The 23416-nt window shown below is 41.9% G+C and overlaps 1 protein-coding gene across 8 annotated transcripts in view; it reads right to left on the bottom strand.

The window, feature by feature from the left end:
- Positions 1-23416, bottom strand: part of adgrl3 (adhesion G protein-coupled receptor L3) — a 618558-nt gene that overhangs the window by 84496 nt on the left and 510646 nt on the right. For all 8 annotated transcript variants that reach the window (XM_033018411.1, XM_033018412.1, XM_033018413.1 and 5 more), the window contains 4 exons: positions 19503-19686; positions 15262-15384; positions 12224-12429; positions 9026-9199 (listed from right to left, as the gene is read on the bottom strand). In XM_033018411.1, the coding sequence (XP_032874302.1) occupies positions 9026-9199; positions 12224-12429; positions 15262-15384; positions 19503-19686 (687 nt within the window). The remainder of the gene's footprint in view (positions 1-9025; positions 9200-12223; positions 12430-15261; positions 15385-19502; positions 19687-23416) is intronic.

Here is a 23416-nt window from a genome sequence, read left to right as displayed (position 1 = left end):
AAGTCTGTTTCTGGAGGTATATTGATGTTGTGTTGGATAGAACTGCAGATGCTGGTTTAAATCGAAGTTAGACACAAAATGCTGGAGTAACTCAGCGGGACAGACAGCATCTCTGGAGAGAAGGAATGGGTGGTTGAGTTAGGGTTGCAGGCAGCATAATGCATCTAGGAAGGAGATTCAGGATATAAATCACGATAAAGGGAATGACAAAGAGAGCACGGCATGAGTAGGTTAACCTATGATGAGCAATTTGTCGGCACTGGGCCTGCCCTCCCTAGAATTTTGAAGAATGAGGGGGGGGGACCTCATTGAAACATACAGAATAGTGAAAGGCTTGGATTGAGTGGATGTGGAGAGGATGTTTCCACTAGTGGGAGAGTCTAGGACTGGAGATCATAACCTACGAATTAAATGATGTACTTTTAAGAAGGAGATGAGGAGAAATTTCTTTACTTAAATCTGTTGAATTATTTGCCACAGAAAGCCTGTAGAGGCCAAGTCAGTAGATATTTTCAAGGCAGAGAAAGATAGATTTTTGATTAGTGCAGATATCAGAGGCTATGGGGAGAAGGCAGGAGAATGTGGTTAGGAGGGAGAGATAGATAAGCCATGATTGAATGGTGGGTAGACTTGATGGGCCGAATGGCGTGATTCTACTCCTATCACTTATGATATGTTACAGGAGCCACAACCTTTGGTTGGGTCCAACATATTTGAAAATCAGCAGCCTGAACAAACACGATCAAAGACTTATCGGGATGCACCACAGCATGTTTGGGAAACAGTTCCATCCAGGACCATAACAAATTGCAGAGAATTGCAGACGCAGCCCTGACCATGACATAAACCAACCTCCCTTTCATTTGACTCCATTTAAACCTCACGCTGCCTCGGCAAGGCCAGATAAAGGCCAGATCACACTTTTTGATTGAAGCACTAAGGAAGCACTTTAAAACTATTACTATGTGTTGAATGTTGATGTGCAGTGTATGTTGTGTGATTGTGCAGTGTGTCTGTGAAATGCGTGTGCTGGTTGATTGTGCAGTATGCGTGCTGCTTATGTTTGTTGATTGTGGCCCTCTTTTTTAATTTTTTAAAAAAAAATTTTAAAGCTACTGTAATGCGCCTTTTTAAATTGCCCCCCGGGGACGAATAAAGTGCTTTGAATTGAATTGAATTGAATTGAATTGAAAGATCGGACTTTACTGGACTTTATCTTGCACTAAATATTATTCATGTCGTTCCTCTTTATCATGTGCAATAGATCAAGCAAAGGGGAAGCTACAGAGTGCAGAATATACTTCTCAGCATTGTAGCGCATCAGTGTAATGTCCTAAATAGGGTAGAGATAAACCTGCTTAAAATACTGAGTGGCAGGGAGATATTTAGCTCATGAAATGCAGTGTGGTCAGAGAGATAGATGCTGTTCTTTTACAACCATAGGAATCCTAATGATTTTGCCACTTGCCCTGTCAGGAATAAGGACATCGGAGACTGGGAAGGGAAGATTCAATTATCATGGTCCACATAGGAACCAATGAAACAAGTTCAGTTGTGGAGTATGTGGAGATTGGGACCGAAGGTCAACAAAACCTCTGAATTACCATTCAAACCACATGCAAATTGGTACAAAGTCAAACAGATGACAGTGCTCAGTGCAAACATGGAAAATAGGTGCAGGAGTTGCCCATTCGGCCCTTCGAGCCAGCACTGCCATTCAATATGATTGTGGCTGATCATCCAAAATCAGTACCCCGTTCCTGCTTTTTCCCCATATCCCTTGATTCCGTTAGCCCTAAGAGCTAACTCTCTCTTGAAAACATCCAGTGAATATGTGAGGAGTGGATGCAAAAGTGGGATAACAAAGGACTAGTGTGAGCAGGTAGACACAAAATGCTGGAGTAACTCAGCAGGACAGGCATCATCTCTGGAGAGAAGTAATGGGTGACATTTCAGGTCGAGACCCTTCCTCAGACTGATGTCAGGGGAGAGAGAGGTACATAGATAAGGAAGTGTACTGTGTGAAAACAGGACAAAGGGAATGGAGATCAAGGGAAATGTAGAATAGATCATTGTTAGATGGGAGAAAGTAACAACAAAGCAAACAGAGATAAATTGGGAAGAACTGGGAAGGGGGAGGGGTGGAGAGAGAGGGAAAGCAAGGTTTACTTGAAGTTAGAGAAGTTAGGCCATTCAAACCACTGGGGTGTAAATGTTAATTCTGGTCAAATTGGAGATGCCAGGACACTAAAATTGAGTAAAGGCTTCTGGGCTGCTAGGCCGTTTGGTCAATTTAAATGTGCCTTCTGCAGAAATGGGACATGCTGCAGAATGGTGCCAGCTTGTCTGGAGCCTAGATAAGAGTTACAGGGAAAGAATGGGACATCTGCAGATTCTTACAATTAGGTGTAAATTGCATGAAACAGATTGGGTGAATGCAAACCAGACATATACATTGTAAATATTGTTGCAAAGCTTTACATGGCTCGATGTTGATTTGGGTTAAGTGTAGAGCCTTGTCTGGGTTTCTTGAATATCTGGACAAATGATGCGATGTTTGCTTCCTTCCAGATGCTCCGCTTGAATACATTGTATTGGTTACTATGTTATTGGGTTCGGGAAATTGGGTTCATGTACTGTTATAAAAACGAGAAAAACATTTTTCACACAGAGAGTGGTGAATCTCTGGAACTCTCTGCCACAGAAGGTAGTTGAGGCTAGTTCATTGGCTATATTTAAGAGGGAGTTGGATGTGGCCCTTGTGGCTAAAGGGATCAGGGGGTATGGAGAGAAGGCAGGTACAGGATACTAAGTTGGATGATCAGCCATGATCATATTGAATGGCGGTGCAGGCTCGAAGGGCCGAATGGCCTACTCCTGCACCTATTTTCTATGTTTCTATAATCGATATGTGTTATTGGACTGTAAAGAGACCAACCCCATATGATTCGGCCCCTCAAGGTTCGGGGACCTATAAAAGGCTGCTCCCATGAGGTCCTGTGTCGATATTCTGAGAGAACGCTTCGGACTGCGTAACCTTTTGGAGTTTCTCTGCTTGCACAAGGCTAGGAGGGGCTTGGCCAAGCAGATACTAGGATCGAACCCGCGGTGGTTAGGTATAGTAGTGGGGAACTATTATTGTGTTTTTCCAAAATAAAGTTTAGATGCGCAAGTGCTTGACTCAGTACCTTATTGACTGAAATTAGACTGGAGGAAGCTTAGAACGAGCTATTTACATAAGCTGCCCAAGCGAAATACGAGGTCCTGTTCCTCCAATTTGCGCTTCGTTGTCCATTGTCAGAGTGAGGCCCAGTGCAAATTGGAGGAACAGCACCTAATCTGAAGAAGGGTCTCGACCCAAAATGTCACCCATTCCTTGTCTACAGAGATGCTGCCTGTCCCACTGAGTTGCTGCAGCATTTTGTGTCTATCTTCAATTTAAACCAGCATCTGCAGTTCATTCCAACACATAGTATGAGCAGTTGATTGATGTTTGGCATGGACTTGGTGGGCAAAAGGACCAGTTTCCATGGTGAAGGTGATGGGTGGAGAAGACAAATTAATTAATAACCCCATGGTGAGGAATCCTTTGCCAAGCGTGCTCACAAGAGGATACGTATATTTTGCATCCAGCTTGAGGTTTGTAAAGTAAAAAAATGAGCCTTAAACTTAGATTAAATGAAGCATGTGTGGATGGCATCTGGCCAAGCTAGTTGTAAAATTAGACTGCATTGTTGATGAGTGAGCATTCGAAAATATTCCATAATTCTCAAAGCTTGTAACATCCGGGAAAAAAAAAAGCTGTAAGTGGCAAAAATGTGAAGAATGACAGCATGAGCTTCAGCACCCGTGTGCAGAGCTATAGTTATAGCATCAATGTCACGTTGGTCATTAAGTAGTGAGCTGATACTTAATGGCCACAGTCTGGGCCAGAAGAGGCTGCCGTGGAGAGGACGAACGATGTGGGAATTGGGAGGGGTCGGAAGGCACGCTGCAGAATGGTTGACCCACCATATGACGTTGATGTTAGCCGATCGGTATCTCTGTTGTTAATGCCGCCCCCCCCCTCACCCCAGCATCTGAGCCGTGGCAAGATCCAGCGAGCCTTACATGTGGATCAAAAGCAATTGAAATACAAAAGATTGCACTCAGGAAATATAGCTCGAATTAACTACAGTAATTGACTTCAGGAACAAGGCTAGGATGTGCTGCATGCAGGCGTGACTCTGCAGATCCGTTAATCCCTATCACAGTCACTTCTCAAAACCAGTGCATTCAGCTCCTCCTTTATATGGAGACTTAATCACAAATGCTGCAGGTTTTCTCCAAAAGCATCAATTATTGCCAGCAGTGGGGAGAAACAGGCACTGCGTAATTCCTGACATAATTAGCATGTGCCTAACACCGAGGGAGAATCTAATGGAAATAACTGCATCAACTTCCTAACAATCGCCGTGTGACCACAAAATGATCAATTGCAGCTAACATGAGCAAAGCATCTTTATTATTTTTTTTAAATGCATGTGTAGAAACATGCAAATGACTCCAATCTCCATGATATTGGACTCCCAAAGAGGAACAATTCATCTAAAGTAAACTACAGATATTACAAACTGAGCATGATTGAACATAATGACTTAAAAATCAGCAGGGGAAAAAAAACAAACAGTTTTTGAGAAAGTTTTTAAAATAGATTCAGGTTAGAAAATTGAATACAAATGCAGAGTATCTAGAAATATAAGAATAGAATCTCAGAGCATCCACATCAAGGCAAGATGAAAGAGTGCAGCAGAAATTAGCGTTGTCTCCTCAGATGCTGTGACAAGGAAATTAATAATGTGGAAATATTAAATTGAAGAATTATTTAAAAAGTGCCTTGGTTCATTTGTTCATATCTGAAGATTCTAAAAGTATACGTAAAGTACTAGGCAAGCACGGTCAAAAGAATACAGAATTTAATGATAACAGGAGAGATAAAGTGACACCAAGTGCTGGAGTAACTCAGCAGGTCAGGCAGCATTTCTGGAGAACATGGATAGGTGATGTATCGGGTGGAGACGTTACCTATCCATGATCTCCAGAGATTCTGCCTGACACGCTGAGTTACTTCAGCACTTTGTGTCCTTCTGTGTACTAATCAGCATCTGCTGTTCTTTATTTTTGCAGGAGTGATAAAGTGTAGGGACATTTGATACGATTAAGGATTGACAGATCTTCTGCAGCTGACACTCAAGCACACTAGGATCTAAAGCGAGGGTTCACAACCTGGGGTAATTTTACCCCCAAAGGGTAAATTTCGCCAACCCAGGGGGTAAATTTATTGATTCTGGATTTGTACATATTTTTTCTCATTGACTGACAGTGTTTGGTTCTGGTATACCGGTATCTGTTCATCATTAGTTGTTCATAATTAAGTGAAATAACATTGTTATGTGCTATTAAAGTTGCCAGGGGGACACGGGATGAAAAAGGTTGGGAAACCCTGATCTAAATAAAATGGCTGCAGGGATGGTGTATGACTTGGCTGTTATGTTCCAAAATTCCCAGAAATGTGGAAATGTTTAAATGGATTGAAAAGCAGCAAATATAGTACCACCACTTGAGAAAAGAGGATGGGTAGAAATAGTGAACTATAAACCTTTAATTCAGTCATCAGCAAATTGCTAGAACCCCTTATTAAGGAAGTGACATTCCTTTATTCCATTAAACCCTAATTTCCCTTATTAAGGGACTTTTGATGGCCCTAGGTGTTTAGAAGAATGAGGGGGAACCTCATTGAAACGTACAGAATAGTGAAAGGCTTGGATAGAGTGGATGTGGAGAGTATGTTTCCACTAGTGGGAGAGTCCAGGACTAGAGGTCATGGCTTCAGAATTAAAGGACGTTCTTTTAGGAAGAGGATGAGGACGAATTTATTTAGTCAGAGGGTGGTAAATCTGTGGAATATTTGCCACAGAAGGCTATCGAGGCAAAGTCAATGGATATTTTTAAGGCAGAGATAGATAGATTCTTGATTAGTACGCGTGCCAGAGGCTATGGGGAGAAAGCAGGTGAATGGGATTAGGAAGGAGAGATAGATCAGCCATGACTGAATGACGCAGTTGACTTGATGGGCTGAATGGCCTAATTCTATTCCTATCACTTATGATTTCATGATAACAGAACGGTTCACGTAACAAGATTAGGCAGAGACAATATGTTTTTTTAAAAGGAAATCACGTTTCACAGATTAATTTAAATTCTCTAAGGACGTAACTAAGGATAAGGGCACAGTCAATGGATGTAGGGTATTTGTATTTTTAAAAGCCTACATAAAAGATGACTGCAAAAAATAAAGGCACATGGGATTGCAATAATAAATTAGCACAGATAGAGAATTAGTACACTGGCAGAAAACAGACAGCAGGGATAAATGGGTCATTTTCATGTTGGCAAGCTGTTGCTGGTGATGTGCCTCGGGGATCAGTCCTGGGGGCAGAGCTATTTACAATATATGTAAACAACTTAGATGAAGGGGCTCGGTGCAATGCATCCAATGTTGCCGATGAAAGAAAGATAGATGGGGAATAAGTTATGAGGCAGATACAATAGAGTCTGCACAGAGCATGGACAAATTGATGACAGATGGCGCATAGCATTATGAAAAGTAAGGTTATCCACATTGGGACAAAGAATATTAACTGGAAGAGCATTTTAACTGGTTTAGACTATTAAATGTGAGCATTCATAGAGGCCTCAATGTCCTTGTGAGAAGTATCGCCAGTAACTAAGAACGAATGAGAAATATGCACAGTTTAGATCTACTTGCTTAAGGGTATATGTGAATTAGAAGCAAAGAATATCTCTATTAATTTCTAATGTGAAGGGGGCAGCATTTTGAAGACTGGAGCTACTCTAGTTTTCAGCAGAAGGAGAGATGCTTTCATTGAAACACTCTGAAGGTGCTTGGTAGAGGAGGACTTCATTTGACGGGTAACTCTACAACTATGGGAGAGTTAGTTGGGGAAGAACATGTACTCTCTGATGGTTGCAAACCTTGGAACTCTACATGGCTGAGAATTCTGGAGATGGAGCCAGTAGATATTTCCAACACTGGGAGAGATTTTTAGAATATTGGAAAACCAAAGATTAAGCAAATCAGGCAAACAAGCCTAAATGTAACATCAAACCAACTTGGTTTTGTGTCAAGTCAAGAGTGTTTTATTGTCATTTGTCCTAGATAGGACAATTAAATTCTTCCTTGCTGCAGCACAACAGAATATGTAAACATAGTACATAACGGGAGAAAAAAAAAGTTCAGTGTGTATATATACACACATGCACATATACTCAATAAATAAACAAATATAGTGCAATAATAATAATAGTCTGTTATAGTTCAGAGTTTATTTGCTGTCGTGTTTAATAGCCTGATGGCTGTGGAGAAGAAACTGTTCCTGAACCTGGTCATTACAGTTTTCAGGCTACTGTACCTCCTTCCCAGTGGCAACAGTGAAATGAGTGTGTGGCCAGGATGGTGTGGTCTTTGATGATGTTGGTTGCCTTTTAGAGGCAGCGACTTCGATAGATCCTTTCGATGGTGGGGAGGTATGTATTTGTGAGTATGTGTGTATATATATACACACATTGGACTTTTTTTTCTTCTCTCTTGTATATTATATTGTTTACAGTGTACTATGTTTACATATTCTGTTGTGCTGCAGCAAGTAAGAATGTAATTGTTCTATCTGGGACATATGGCAATAAAACTCTCTTGACTTGACCTCCCTTCCATTGACCCCATCTACATTTCATCTTGCCTCGGCAAAGCCACCAAAATAATCAAGGACAAGTCTCACCCTGGTCACCACCTCTTCTCCCTTCTCTCATCAGGTACCGAAGTGTGATAATGCACAGCTCCAAATTCAGGGACATTTTCTTCTCAGCTGTTATCAAGCAACTGAACCATCCTATCACCAACTAAAAAGAGGTCCTGACCTACCATCTACCTCATTGGTGACTCTCGGACTATCTTTTATCGGTCTTTATCATTGAACAATATTTCCTTTAAACTGCATCTGTGTACTAAGGACAGCTCAATTGAAATCATGTATAGTTTTTTTGCCGACTGGATAGCACACAACTAAAAAGCTTTTCAATATACATGTTAACCATAAACTAAAGTAAACTAAACAGTGAATGAGCTAATGGTTCCATATTGGATCCTCATTCTGGTCTTATGAACACTTGCGTAATCTTTCTCCCGTCAATTATCACCACATATCTGGCACCATTTGTACAATGATCCATGGTACGGTGGCACAGAAGGTAGTGCCACTTTCGCACAGTTCCTGCAACCCAGGTTTAATTCTGATCTCAGATGCTGTTTCTGTGGAGTTTGCATGTTCTAATAGCTTCCCCTGGCTGGTTTAGTTTCTTCCCTCATCGCAATTACATGCGGGCTATTAGGTTACTTGGCCACTCTAAATTTTAGTTTAGTTTAGTTTAGTGGTACAGCACAGAAACAGGCCCGCCGACCCACCACGTCCACACTAGTTCTATGTTATCTCACTTTCTCTTGCACTACCAACACACTAGTGGCAATTTACATAGGCCAATCAACCTACAAACCCGCATGTCTATGGGATGTGGGAGGAAACCGGAACAACCAGAGGAAACCCACGTGGTCACAGGGGGAATGTGCAACCTCCCTCTGAAACTGGGGGGTGGGGGGGGTGATTGATGTGAATGCGAGGACAATAAAATAAGATTGGAGTAGAATTAGCAAAAACAAGTTCTAGATGAGCCAGAAGATGGACACAAAATGCTGGAGTAACTCAGCGGGACAGGTAGCATCTCTGGAGAGAAGGAATGGGTGATGTTTTGGGTTGAGACCCCTCTTCAGACCATTAGTCAGTATGGGCTCAGAAAGGGTAAATGGCCTGCTTCCGTGCTGTGGCCCAGAACTCGGAGTAAAAGGACAGGCTTATTTCATCACCACGATAAGTAAACCGTCTATCTGGCTTTCCTTCGGGGAACTGCTTACCTTGATGTCTTTGTGTGCCATGAGGACTGCGAAGTTGGTCAGATGGTTGCAGGAGCAGGTAGTGTGGGTTCTGTTTGACCCCAGCATTCTGCAGCCCTGCGTGGACCAGTATCCCATCATGGTGCGTTTGGAGTAGCTCCAGAACGAACAGTTTGGATTAAAATTGTTTTGCAGCTGAAATCGGAAAAAAAAAAGAAGCTTTTTAAACTAAAGTATCATCTCCCCCTCACACTCCAAAGCAGGCCAATGTATCTCTTACTCGGGTCAATAGGCAATCTGCAACATTTCAGCCTTTCCATGTACAAGCTACAAAATTCAGATGGCCAGCAAGATTTCTCTATTGCCAAATTAGTTCCTTGGCTTTGATTAATTTGAACCTAGAACTAAAATCAACTCAGATAACCATCTACTTAATTTGCAACGTAGAGCTATCAATTTAGCTGTTTGTAGCTGCCAATTGTACTCACGACTGTAACCATGTTTGACAAAGCCCGCAGAAGACAGAAAGGGAATTTGTAAGTTGTTACCTCGGCTGTTGAACATTGTTTTTTAACATGACTTGAAATGTACACAAAAATAAAGACACAAAGTGCCTGGAGTAAATCAGTGAGTCAGGCAGCATCTCTGGAGAACATGGGTAGGTGACGTTTTGGATCAAGACTCTATTTTAAACTGATGGGGGGTGGCGGCTAATGGGGAGAAAAGAAGAAAACCAGAAGGGCAAGGCAAAGCATGGCAGATAATAGTTGAACACAGGAATGCAGGGGGGTTTTGATAGGGATATTGATATATGGAATGAGCTGCCAAATGAGGTGGTTGAGGCAGATACTATAACAGTGCTTCAAAGATATTTGGACAGGTACATGGATAGGAAAGATTTTGTGGGATATGGGCCAAATGCAGGCAATTGGGATGAGCTTAGAAGGGCATCTGAGTTGGCATGGGCAAGTTGGACGGAAGAACCCGTTTCCGTGCTGTATGACTATGACTCTAATAATCCTCTTATTATCTAAAGGCATCAGTACCATGAGAGAGCCAAGGGAAAGGTGTGTAGGGAGGAACTGCAGATGTTGGATTAAACCGAAGATAGTGACAAAGAGCTGGAGTAACTCAGCGGGTCAGACAGCATCTCTGGAGAAAAGGAAGAGGTGACGTTTCGGGTCAGGACCCTTCTTCAGACTGGGAGTCTGTGGAACGGGAAAGGAGAGATATAGACAGTGATGTAGTGAGATATCTTCCTTTTCTCCAGAGATGCTGCCTGACCTGCTGAGTTATTCCAGCTTTTTTGTGTCTATCAAGGGAAAGATTTGGCTGCCTAATTATATTTCAACTTTTGTAAATCCACAATTCATACGAACCTCTAAAAAAATGATAGAGTGTCCATTAAACTTAGAAGGAGATTCTGAGGTCTCCATCAAGATAAAAGTGAAGCCAAAAATATTAAGTTGAAGAACCATTGCTGATCCTGTGGCTGCAACAGGCAGCTCAAAAAGAGAATATACTATTACCTCTGACGATTACGCCAGGCTCCATTGATATCTGTCAGAGACAAATGTCATTTTATAATACACCCTGTTCAAGAATGTCACTTGACTTTCTTTAACCTTTCTCTTGTACTGTTCATCTACAGTGTTGTGATAGATGTTAAATTGACACACATTTGGTCATGGGATGTTTCAGGTGCCACCATACCCAGTTTCATTTTATTATAAGGTCATAAGTGATAGGAGTAGAATTAGGCCATTCGGCCCATCAATTCTACTCTGCCATTCAATCGTGGCTGATCTATCTCTCCCTCTCAACCCCATTCTCCCCATTACACCTGGCACCGGTATTAATCAAGGATCTATTTATCTCTACCTTAAAAATATCCACTGACTCGGCCTCCACCGACTTCTGTGGCAAGGAATTCCATAGATTCACCACCCTTTGACTAGTGATCTGTGGCTTTGATTCATTTCAACCCAGGGTCAAGTCACTGAACATTATGACCAAATGAGACATATGCAAATTGGAAACAAAAATCTGCTGGACATGGTAAAACTGACATTATCTCATTGAGGGAGACAAATTTTAAGCAGAGCTAATTGATCTGAAGAAATTCAATAAAATTAACTTCTCTGCACATAAATAACTGGGAATTCAGAACCCTGTTTAAACGCCTCTTGCGAAAGAATGGATAAATTCCATTGCTGTGCCAATTGGATGGCATGGCAACTGAACAATTTTTTTGCATGGACTCTTACCAATAACATTTTTTCAACATATCATGCAGATGATTCTGTTCAAAAGTTCATGGAGCAGAATAAGGCCATTTGGTCCATCAAGTCAACTCCGCCATTCAATCATGGCTGATCTATTTCTCAATCTCGTTTTCCTGCCTTTGCCCCATAACCCCTGATACCGGCACTAATTAAGAATTTGTCAATCTCCGCCCTAAAAATATCCATTGATTTGGCCACAACAGCCATCTGTGACAATGAATTCAACAGATTCACCACCCTCTGACTAAATCAATTCCTTCTCATTTTCTTTCTAAATGCACATCCTCTTATTTTGAGGCTATGGCCTCTGGTCCTAGACTCTCCCACTAGTTGAAACATGCTCTCCACATTCACTCTATCCAGGCCTTTCACTATTTGGTGTGTTTCAATGAGGTTTCCCCCTCATCTTCTAACCTCCAGCGAGTACAGGCCCAATGCCTTCAAATGCTCAACATATGTTGACCATGTGAAATCAAGGAAACCCCTCAAGTAGTTAACATAGCACAAATAATTCTCTCAAATAACCAGGTTAATTCTCTCGATATTTTAAAAGGCTTTAAATAATTCTGGGATATAAACAGATCTTCATCTACTCTGCCACAATAACGTGCAAGTTGATTTTCACTTTTGTGGGTAAATGTTGACAGATTTGCAACACCTGATAATGAGTGGCAAAGATTTCATTAAAAACAATTAAGGTAAAACTTATGCAAGGTAAAGTTTAAATATTTCACCATGCAGCGTTATCCCTCTCTCTACAAAATGCCCTGATCATTCAAATATCCTGCAAAATGTTCTGCCACATGTGAACGATTGACTGGTTTACTCAGCAGGCCAGGGTTTCGCGCATAAGAGGTGGCAGAAAAAGAGACACAGGCACTCACACCCACACACACACACAAACATAGAACAACAACTTCATTTCTGCACTCACATCGATGTGTTTTAAGGTGAAAATGACGGGCGCTGCCAAGTAGATGCGGTTGCTTTCTTTGTTGATTGATGCAGAGACAACTTGCGAGTTGACTATGACAGTGTGATTGGTTGACATCGCCTCACTTCCGAGTTTGAAGCTGGCATTCTCTGTAGAAAGGTAGCTTCCCAGGTTATTGTAGAGGACGAATGCCAACCTTATCTCACCTGCAACAGGGAGATAATGCATATTACTCAAGTGTTTACAAAAATGGGATAGCATTTCTTACTCAAAGGCAGGTACTGACAAGGTATTTAAAACGAAACCCGATAATACTACAAACACTCAGCAAATGTGGACTGAGAGAAACAGAGATCTAGGGAATTGGTCATTGATCCAGAATGTTAATTCATTGTCTTCCTCACCGGCAGAGATCTGCATTATTCTCTGTTATTATATTGAAACTCAATCATCTGTGTTTTTTTTGCTTTACAAGGGGCTAATTGTTTTCCAGAAATATTGAAGACAGTGTTATTTGACCCTTTCAAACCGTTAAGTTCCAAGGAAACGACATTTTCTCTTGAGGTCAATTAAAATAAAAGTTGCACTTTAAAGCAATGTCAATCCAATTTTATAGAATCTGCAAGGTCAACACTGCCAACGTGCACACTCAAAAAGGGCCACCGATGGATGAGAACATTTCCAAAATCAAACATTGAATTGACCTTGTGTAGGAAAGATGCTGGTTCACATCAAAGGTAGACAAAAAATGCTGGTGTAACTCAGCGGGACAGGCAGCATCTCTGGAGAGAAGGAATGGGTGACGTTTCGGGTCGAGTTTTGAGTCTGAAGATTGAGTCTGAAGAAGGGTCTTGACACGAAAGGTCACCCATTCCTTCTCTTCAGAGATGCTGCTTGTCCCATTTAATTTACCTTCATGTGAACAATACCAATACAATATTTGTCTTCTGTTGCGTGCATGTATCATTTTCAAGGACAACATATCAGCAGCCATCCTCTGAGTGCCACCGGGTAAATTTAGCATTAATTAAAACTGCCTAATTGCAATCCTTCAGTTCACTGAAAAAACACTGAACAAAAACAATGGGAGGCCCTGTCATCCTTGATATTCCATTTGACAATCTGTGGAAATTTAAAATAAATTGCTCTGCAGACTTTCCAACTGTGAAATGGACTCAAATATCAAGTACTAGCTGAAGCACTTGCATATGGATTTAATTTCCATTTGGAAATACTCCTTTACATGTTTAAAATATAATTCCCGGTGCATATTTTTGACTGGAATTGCAGAATTTGTAACTGGGGAGAGCAATTACAATCATTTCTTTGGGTAGCATTATCAATTTGCAACATGTTGGAGGGTGGCCTGTTATAGAATCCACCTGAATTTCCTTCCATTGACATTAATGGCATAAAAATCCCAATTATGCAATAGCAAGGCAGTCTCCTCCACTTTATGAATAAACAGTTAAGCAAAGACGAAGATCTTCACCAGGAGGCATTGCAGTGATTCTGTGCTGAAATATGTTCATGAAAATTAACCAGACCAAAAAAAAAAGGTTATTAAGGTTTATTAAAGACCAATCATGAGAAATTTTCCGATTTGTGCAGGGGACTGGCAGATTACATTACTGTCTCACTGTCAGGCTTGTGAGTCGTTGCAATGCTGGGCAACATTGTGAAATAACAGCACGACAATTTGAGTCTAAAATAATCTGGAGATCATGACATTTTCCAATAATATCACACAAAATGCCACAGGTAAGTAGCGCTTTAATAAACTGAAATTGTAATTTTTAGATGATCAGTCGACAAACTAAAATCATAAATTGAGGGAAATATACTAATATATTAACTGCATAACATGCTAGATGAACAAAGTGCTGCTTCAGCATATCTGAAAATTTCATAATGTTTTAAAAATTATATTTTTAAACAAATCACTTTTTACAGTTCCGCTTTGAATGAATATTATTTTTGTGTAGTAAAATAACAAACTTTTTTCCACAATAAAGTCTGTGGTTGGTACAGCAAGTCTTGAAAGAATTTGTTAAAATCCAATGCTATTGTATCCTCCTCCAACCCATCCCCCTCTGATTTGCTTCAGATCATATACTGAGGGACGGGTATCTAATTTCATAGAAAATCGCTGATTCAACTTAATTGATGACAATATCACCAGTGCAAATAGCACTCGGCTGCAACATAGGACCTCACATAGCACCATGGATAGATATCATGAACCTGCTATTGACAAGATCCTTAATGTTTGCACCCTGCATGATGATAAGGTCCCCTCTCCCTCAAACAGAGTAACAGGTTTATAGAGAGGTGCAGGCCCTTCCACGCACCAGACAAAAGGTACAGGAGTGTGAAAACGCACACCTCCAGATTCAGGGACAGTTTCTTCCCAGCTGTTATCAGGCAACTGAATCATCCTACCACAACCAGAGAGCTGGGCTGAACTGCTATCTACCTCATTGGTAACCCTCAGATTATCCTTGATCGGACTTTGCTGGCTTTCCCTTGCACTAAACGTTATTCCTTTATCATCTATACACTGTAAATGGCTGGATAGTAATCATGTATTGCCTTTCTGCTGACTGGTTAGTACGCAACAAAAGCTTTTCACACATGATAATAAACTAAACTGAACTGAATGGAACAGAACCACCTCCACCATCAACGACATTTAAATTAATCCTACTTAATTCCCGTCACCTTGTCCCAGATTCTACCCATCACCTCCACACCACCATCAATTTACAGAGGTCATTTAAATCAGCAAGCACGTTGATCTTGGGATATGAGTGGAAAGCGGAACATCCAGGAAAAACCTAGATGGTCACAGGGATCACGTGCAAAGTCTTCACAGATTGCACTGGAGGTGAGAATTGAACATGGCAGCAGTTTTACCAGCTGCACGACTGTGCTGCAAATGTGTCTTAAAGTCTGACCAAGTCTATTCACTCCAAGCCTGGCACCAGAAAAATCAACAATCGCTCATCCTGATTGTGACGTTTCAAGATAACACTTACCATTGCGGCCATTCTTTTTCAGAGTACTTGCTGAGAGCTGGATTGAGTTCCCATTTATGCCGTTTTGTGGAAACTGCAAATCTTCTAAAGATCCATCTGTGCTTAAACGGGCAACCTCCAAAACTGTTGGCCCCAGGAGAGAGCGTAAAACAAGCGATTAGTCGATCGGTCATGTGGCGGACAAATACTTTCCATGTCATCCAAGCTGGTTTCATGCATCGCTTCGTCAATAAAGGGCATTAGTTTGAAAAGGAGGATGCTATTTTTTTTTTCTAAATCCGACCCTTTTCAGAAATATTGTACGTTGGAACACACTGCACAGGAAGGGGTAATTTGACTTAAAGAATCCATGCCACCATTTATGGTCCACTGCAGCTTCCTCCAACACTTTCTCACCCAATTCTATCAGAACAAACTGCAATCTCTTCCCCCTTATCATTTTTTTCCCTCTATATTCTCATGAAGGAACCTTTTTTTAATTCAGCAAATGGCTAGTTCAGGCATTGTCACACAGTAGTAGGCTTCAGAATTTAGAGATACAGCAGGGAAACAGGGCCTTCAGCCTGCTGAGTCCGAACCGGCCAGCGATCACCCCGTACACTAACACTGTTGTACACACTACGGACACTTTAGAATTTTACCAATGCGAATTAACCTACAAACCTGTATGTCTTTGGAGTGTGGGAGGAAACCAGAGCACCCTGAAAAAACCCAAGTGGTCACAGGGAGAATGTACAAGCTCCGTACAGAGAGCACCTGGGTCAGGATCGAACCTGGGTCCTGGTGTGGGTCAGGCAGCAGGTCTACTGCCATGCCACTGTTGCGCCCATCTATGCCACTGTGCCACCCTGTAATATAAGCTGATTCAACTTTGGTGTTTGGATGGGCGATGGGGAAATGGTGGAGGAGTGGGACAAACTGGAATGCCACTGCATGGGGCTGAGTAGAACCCAATGGGCTGAATGGCATCCTCCCATGTTGGAAAGCAAGCTGTGCTTCACCGACATAGCAGAGGATAAGAGATTCAGCCTGTTGGTCTTTAGCCACTCTGTACATAGAAACATAGAAAATAGGTGCAGGAGAGAGGCCATTCGGCCTTTCGAGCCAGCACCATCATTCATTGTGATCATGGCTGATCGTCCCAAATCAATAACCCATGCCTGCCTTCTCCCCATATCCCTTGATTCCACTAGCCCCTAGAGTTCTATCTAACTCTCTCCTAAATCCATCCAGTGATTTGGCCTCCATTGCCCTCTGTGGCAGGGAATTCCACAAATTCACAAGTCTCAGGGTGAAAAAGTTTTTTCTTACCTCAGTCTTAAATGGCCTCCCCTTTATTCTACGACTGTGGCCTCTGGTTCTGGACTCGCCCAACATTGGGAACATTTTTCCTGCATCTAGCTTGTCCAGCCCTTTTATAATTTTATATGTTTCTATAAGACGCCCCCTCATCCTTCTAAACTCCAGTGAAGACAAGCCTAGTCTTTTCAATCTTTCCTCATATGACAGTCCCGCCATCCCAGGGATCAATCTCGTGAACCTACACTGCACTGCCTCAATCACAAGGATGACCTTCCTCAAATTAGGAGGCATAGATGATGGAATTTCAAATTCAGTGTTGATGCACACAGGGACTTTGGGGCCCGAGCCCACAGCTCCCTGAAAGTGACAAGACAAGTAGATAGCGTAGTCAAGAAGGCATATGGTATGCTTGCCTTCATCAGTCTGAGCATTGAGTAGGAGAGTCAGAAAGACATCATTTAGTTTTACCAAACAAGTTATTAAAACATTGGTTAGCCTGCATTTGATGTATTCAGAGCAGTTCTGGTTGCTCCATTACATGCAGGATGTGAGGCTTTGCAGAGGAGGTTACCAGCTTGTTGCCTGGATTAGAGGGAATGAGCAATATTGAGAGGTTGGACAAACTTAAGCTGGTGTTTCAAGAGCATTGGAGCCTTGGTAAAAAACCTGATGCAAGTATACAACAAAGGCATGGATAGAGTAGACAGTCATAACTTTTTTTTCCCCAGGATGGAAATGTCAAAGACTAGATGGCATGGCTTTAAGATCAAATCCAATCAGCAGGTCAGGCAGCCTCAGTAGAAAGGGAAACTGAGTTAACAGTTTAAATCAAAGATGGTTTATCAGAAGTATTTTTCTCTCCACAGATGCATCCTGACTTGTTGAGTGCGTTCGGCATTTTCGATTTCCATTTCAGCACTGAATCAAGAACCAGAGCACACAGGTTTAAGGTGAGGAGGGAAAGAATTAATAGGAGCCTGAGGGGTAACTTTTTTACACAAAGGGTGGTGGGTGTATGGAAGGAGCTGCTGCTGGAGGAGGTAGTATCTCAATGTTTAAGAGACATTTAGACAGGTACACAAAAAAGCTGGAGAAACTCAGCGGGTGCAGCAGCATCTATGGAGCGAAGGAAATAGGCAACGTTTCGGGCCGAAACCCTTCTTCAGATACATGGGTAGGATAGATTTAGAGGGGTATGGACCAAACGCAGGCAGGTTGGACTAGTTAGGTCAAAGGGCATGTTTCCACGCTATATGACTCTATGACGTGGAGATACAGAGACTGCACATGCCAGAACATGGAGTGAATAGAAAGTCCTGGAGGAACTCAGTGGATCAGACATGGGGGGAAATCCCGGAGAGGACAGGGAGGTGGGGGACGATTCCCCCCATGTTTTGAGAGGTGGGGGACGATTCCCCCCATGTTTTGTAATCCGGATTTTAAAACTCGGTGAAAAGAAAAGTTATTAAAAATCTTCGTTTTCCGCAAGACAGTGGGGGTGGGACTGATGATCGTGGGAGGGTGGCGATTGGATGAGAGAGACGTCGCTCAGTAGGCACTGGTGGCGGGGGGGGACCATGATGATTCAGCGCGATGATGGGAGGAGGGAGTTGTCGGTCAGAGGCAGAAGTAGGGGGGTGGGACTGAGGATAGAGCGCGGTGATTGGAGGAGGGAGAAGTCCTGGTGGATCAATGATCATAGAGCGGAGTTGAATCGTCCCGTTTGCGGGGCTTTTCAGCGCCTGGCCCGGTGCTGCTTAAAATCGGCCACGGGATCTTCCACCGCCCTGTGGTCAAATTGCTGCGTCGGGCCGATTGAAGCCCCACGATTCGGGGCGGATGAAGCTGCTGTTGCTGGAGTTCGGAGTCGGTCACCAACCAGGTCAGCTTCTGATGTTACCGTCCACAGGGCCCACGGTCGAAACCTCGCGTGTGTGCGCATGCGTGCGCGTACATGTGTGTGTGCGCATGCGCACGACCGCCAAGAAATTGTGGCCCCCCCATGTTTTGATAGCGATTTCCGTACCTGGGATCAGGCAGCATCAATGGAGGCAGAGGAATAGTCCCTTTGCCTCTGCAGATGCTGCTTGACCCATTGAATTCCTCTGCAATTAGGTATCTCCACTTTATAAAAATGTTTAATTTACAAATATTTTGTCAGAAATTGAATCAAACGGGGGACGTTTAACAAAAGTGAACAAAATTGAGTGGCCTGAATGGACTTTATAGGAAGGACCCATTTCCTTTTTGTAGAAGCACAGGGCATGTGGATATAAAGTTTAAAAGGATTAAAGAGGGGAAAGACTTGTTTACCCCTGGAGTGGTGGGGATCTGGAACTTACCGCTTGAATGAGCACATGGATTAGATATGATGTGGCATTTAAGAGGCTTTTAGATCGGTGCAGGGAAGTGCAGGGAATAAAGGGATATGGATCATGTACAGACAGATACTTGGATAGAGATAAGTTTAACTTGGCATCATGTTCAGCACAAACATTCTGGATTGAAGGGCCTGCTATTGTGTTGTATATTTTCATCTATGTAAAACTGTAAACGTATATAATCTTTTTTACCTGTGCTGTACTATTCTATGATCATGATATGCATGTGTAGAGCTGTGACCTGCAGGGTTACTGACACAATGGTACAAGTGGGATCAGGCTGGGTAAATACAGGCACAATTTCTTGATTAGTACGGGTGTCAGGGGTTATGGGGAGAAGGCAGGAGAATGGGGTTAGAAGGGAGAGATAGATCAGCCACGATTGTATGGCAGAGTAGTCTTGATGGACCAAATGGCCTATATCTGCTCCTATCACTTATGAGCTTATGACAATGGGCTGAATAGGTGAAAAGTATCCAAAGGTAGTAATATCTTCGATAAACAGAGGTTTCTTAAATGCTTTAGCTATCAGATGGTTTTCGAGACGACGGCACTCACGTATATTTTCTGTGTTTTCTCGGACCACGTCTGTCTTGAGTAGATTGTCTGCCAGGACAAAGGCCCCCTGTTCCACTGTGTCCAGTAACATGGTGGCTGCTCGCAACTGGTCATTTGTCATCAGGTCTTTCCAAGCATCCAGAGCTTGTGGCTGCAAGAGATTGTTGACCGTCTCCACCATAGCCTGCAAAACCAAGGGAAAGAATGGTACATGGATTTTGCAACACACTTCAAGGAGGATTCAAGTCACTGCTGCAGCATTGCAACAGAATGGAAGACAAATGAATCCCTGCACAAAAAAGATGGACAATCATTGCTCCCCAAGCCTGCTCCTCAAGTCCACAGCACAGCACTAAAGCACTTATCTCAGAACAATGCATAGGAGACAATGGACTTTGTCTGAAGAAGGGTCTCAACCCAAAACGTCACCCATTCCTTCTCTCCAGAGATGCTGCCTGACCTGCTGATTTACTCCAGTATTTTATGTCTATCTATGGTCTATTATATGCAAGTTGACATTAGATATATGCACAGACCACTTAACGCATTAATCCATTGTTTATTAATGATAAGTACCAATGATAAGCAACAATGAAAATAATCCTCTTGCACTGAGTTTAGGATAAAAGGCAACATTTAGACAGATTGAGATTCAGCCGGGCAGCAGGAAGGAACATTTCTTTGTTTTTGTTCAAGGTAATACTAAAAATTAAATAAATAAAAATCAATAAATTATATATATTAATAGGTATATATAAAATATTTAATTTAAAAAATATATATAAAACAATAACAAATAAATAAATATTTAAAAATATATATAAAAAATAAGAACATTAAAATAAAAGATATATTTTTTTTTTAATATAAAAAAAATGTTATACGTTTTTTTTAAATATTCAAGAAACCACTACTTTAGACAGAGTTATTATCATGCTGACAGGTAGGCTGGCTGGACAGCTGATATTTATTGTGGAACAATTTGACATTTCCATTAACATTCCTATTTCATCCCAAGGACCAAAGTGAGTGCTTGCTGCGAAGACATTTTCGGAATTTAATGCCATTCCAGCTTCCTTCAAGTCAAGAATATGATATGGACAGAAAGAAAAATATCAGTTGCGAATCTTGGTAGGCAGAAATTGTTCAATTTTCTTATGTCAGATTTCAGAAATGAAAGCGCTGTATTTCTCTGCACATTATATTGCAGTGTATGCACACAGCCATTGTGACAAATCCTGTGTGCATCATATATATTACTTTGGATTCTAAAATCCATTCACTCTGGCCCACGTGATATGGACATCTTCCAACTGCCCCTTTTAGTTTCTGCATTAATAAGGCTTCTTGCCAACACATATGTAGAGATAATACAATTGTTTCAGTAACACAGTTAGTGAAGTCACAGATGTTGGTATCTTATTGATGAAAAATCAACAGAAATGTTTGTGAAACATGCTTTCGCAGCATGTTAGAGTGTAAAGAAACCCAAAATGGATGTGTAAAGAATTACTGTTAATAACGTTAGTACTATATGAATCCAGGTTAATGTTTTAAAACATTCTTGGTTTGCACAGTGATTAGACAAATGGAGACACCATATCAATGAGCAGCAGAATCAAGCGGTGAAAGCACATGCCACCAGGTTCAAGAACAGCTTCTTCCCCACTGCTATCCGACTCTTGAATGGACCTCTCACATGCTAAGTGACCTTGAGAATGGCCAGTGGAAATTCACCAATACTGATGAAAGAAACGTCTTAAAATTGGATGGCATGGCATAGCTTTTTCGAGAGTTACACAATCCAATTTCAATGAAAAATAAGACCTTAATAAAAATCATTGACAGAATGTGGATAGAGAATTGGCTTATTTTGCCTTTGTTTATTTGTTTTTGCGTGCATTGTGCATAACATGCAAAGAAACCCAGACACATGCTGTGGCATCCAACCACAGGCAATGCACATCTCCATCCATCTCCTGCCATTTTACGAGGCAAGTCAGGTTTTCAGTTTCTGCTCAACTTCAAAGGGGACCACTAAATGGGTCTTGGGATGGTGCGGTAGCTTAAGCAAGGTGGGTCCACTTGGACTTACTGACTTGACTCTCCTTTAGATTCCCTCCCCCATCCCCCACACCGCCCCTCAACCCTACATCCGACCCTTCCATAAACAGATGAACCTTGATGGAGTAAACACCATCACAGCCCAAGATGCTGCCTTTGTCGAAGCCTATCGATCTCCCACGGGCACCTACTCCCCACACTTGTCCCTCCAGAATTCAATCTCAACACTCAGTCGTGTACACACACCTCATGCGCCCTCCCAAATCCCAAAGAAATGCGAATTTCACAGATGGGGTGATCGTACACACCTCTATTAGATCACCCCTCAGCCGCCTGCACTCTAAGGAATGAAATCCTAGCCTGCACAACCTCTCCCTATAGCTCAGACCCTCAAGGCATGGCACACAACAGAAGTTCAGAAAACAGCAACAGTGGTTTCATTCTTAGAGTTCTTTGTTTTACAATCTTAACATCAGAGAGATAAACATCTCACTTGACATTTAGTATAATGTGATGCTGCATAAAACAAGCTCACAGACTGACGTAAAACATATGGGAAAATATTTTATGTTTAACTTTAGTGCTTTTTCCTCCATAATTATCCATCATCCCCGTTATTTCAGTACCTGCCATGTGTTCACTTGTCAATTTATTTCAATCAACCAGTCTAACCAAGGCATCAAGCCCCATTTGCCCTTAAAAGGCTTGTATCAGAAGTCAAAAAGGAAAAGTTCACTATCTGATCCAAAAAGTTGCTCATCGCACATTAAAGAATTACTTGACAAGCATCTAGTTAAACAAGGGAACTCACATTTGAACACACACATGCACACACACATGCACACAAACAAACACACATGAACACAAACACGCACACAAAAACACATACAAACACATACACAAACACGCACAACCACAAACACACACGCGCGAACACGAACACACATGAACACACACAAACACACATAAACACATACACACACAGACACGAACACACACACACAAACAAACACGAACACATGAACACAAACACGCACAACCACAAACACACACGCGCGAACACGAACACACATGAACACACACAAACACACATAAACACATACACACACAGACACGAACACACACACACAAACAAACACGAACACATGAACACAAACACGCACACAAAAACACATACAAAAACAAGCACAAACGCAAACACACACGCGCGCACACACACAAACACACACGCACAAACACACACATGCGAAGACAGACACGACACACACACACACATATACACACACACACACACACACACACACACACACACACACACACACACACACACACACACACACACACACACATCTAGTGGTCTCAGATGTCGCCCAATCTGTTATTACTTTCAGCTGGAGATGAAGAGTCCAGGAAGAGAAATCGTACTGTGAACTGAGCCACCTTTCAGATATAGAACAACCCTTTCATTTCAGATTGGGTTAATGAGTTGCTATTAATATTTTTTCCGCGCATGCACCATGGTACAACAGGCAAACAGACAAACACTCATTATACTGGAGGACATGACTCCAGACTATCCTGTTCTACCTGTGAGGGAGAGTGACAATTCCTAAAATGGGTGACATGACAAAATGGCAGCACAGAGGTCAGGCAAAGCAAAGGTAATCTATACATGGTGGCACATATTGGCACTGCTAGTTAGCTCAGAAGAAGAGACGCTGGGTGGGGCATAAAAACACCTTAAAGTTGGGGATATGTCAGAGGTTAAGATTTATACAGAAAATTTGGACCAGGTTTATTATGATAGAAACAGGCACACAAGTTGCTCTGAGGATGTGGCCTACCCATTT

Source organism: Amblyraja radiata, chromosome 3, assembly GCF_010909765.2.
Source record: "Amblyraja radiata isolate CabotCenter1 chromosome 3, sAmbRad1.1.pri, whole genome shotgun sequence".
Taxonomy (NCBI): Eukaryota; Metazoa; Chordata; class Chondrichthyes; order Rajiformes; family Rajidae; genus Amblyraja; species Amblyraja radiata.
This window is presented reverse-complemented; position numbering and strand designations above follow the sequence as displayed.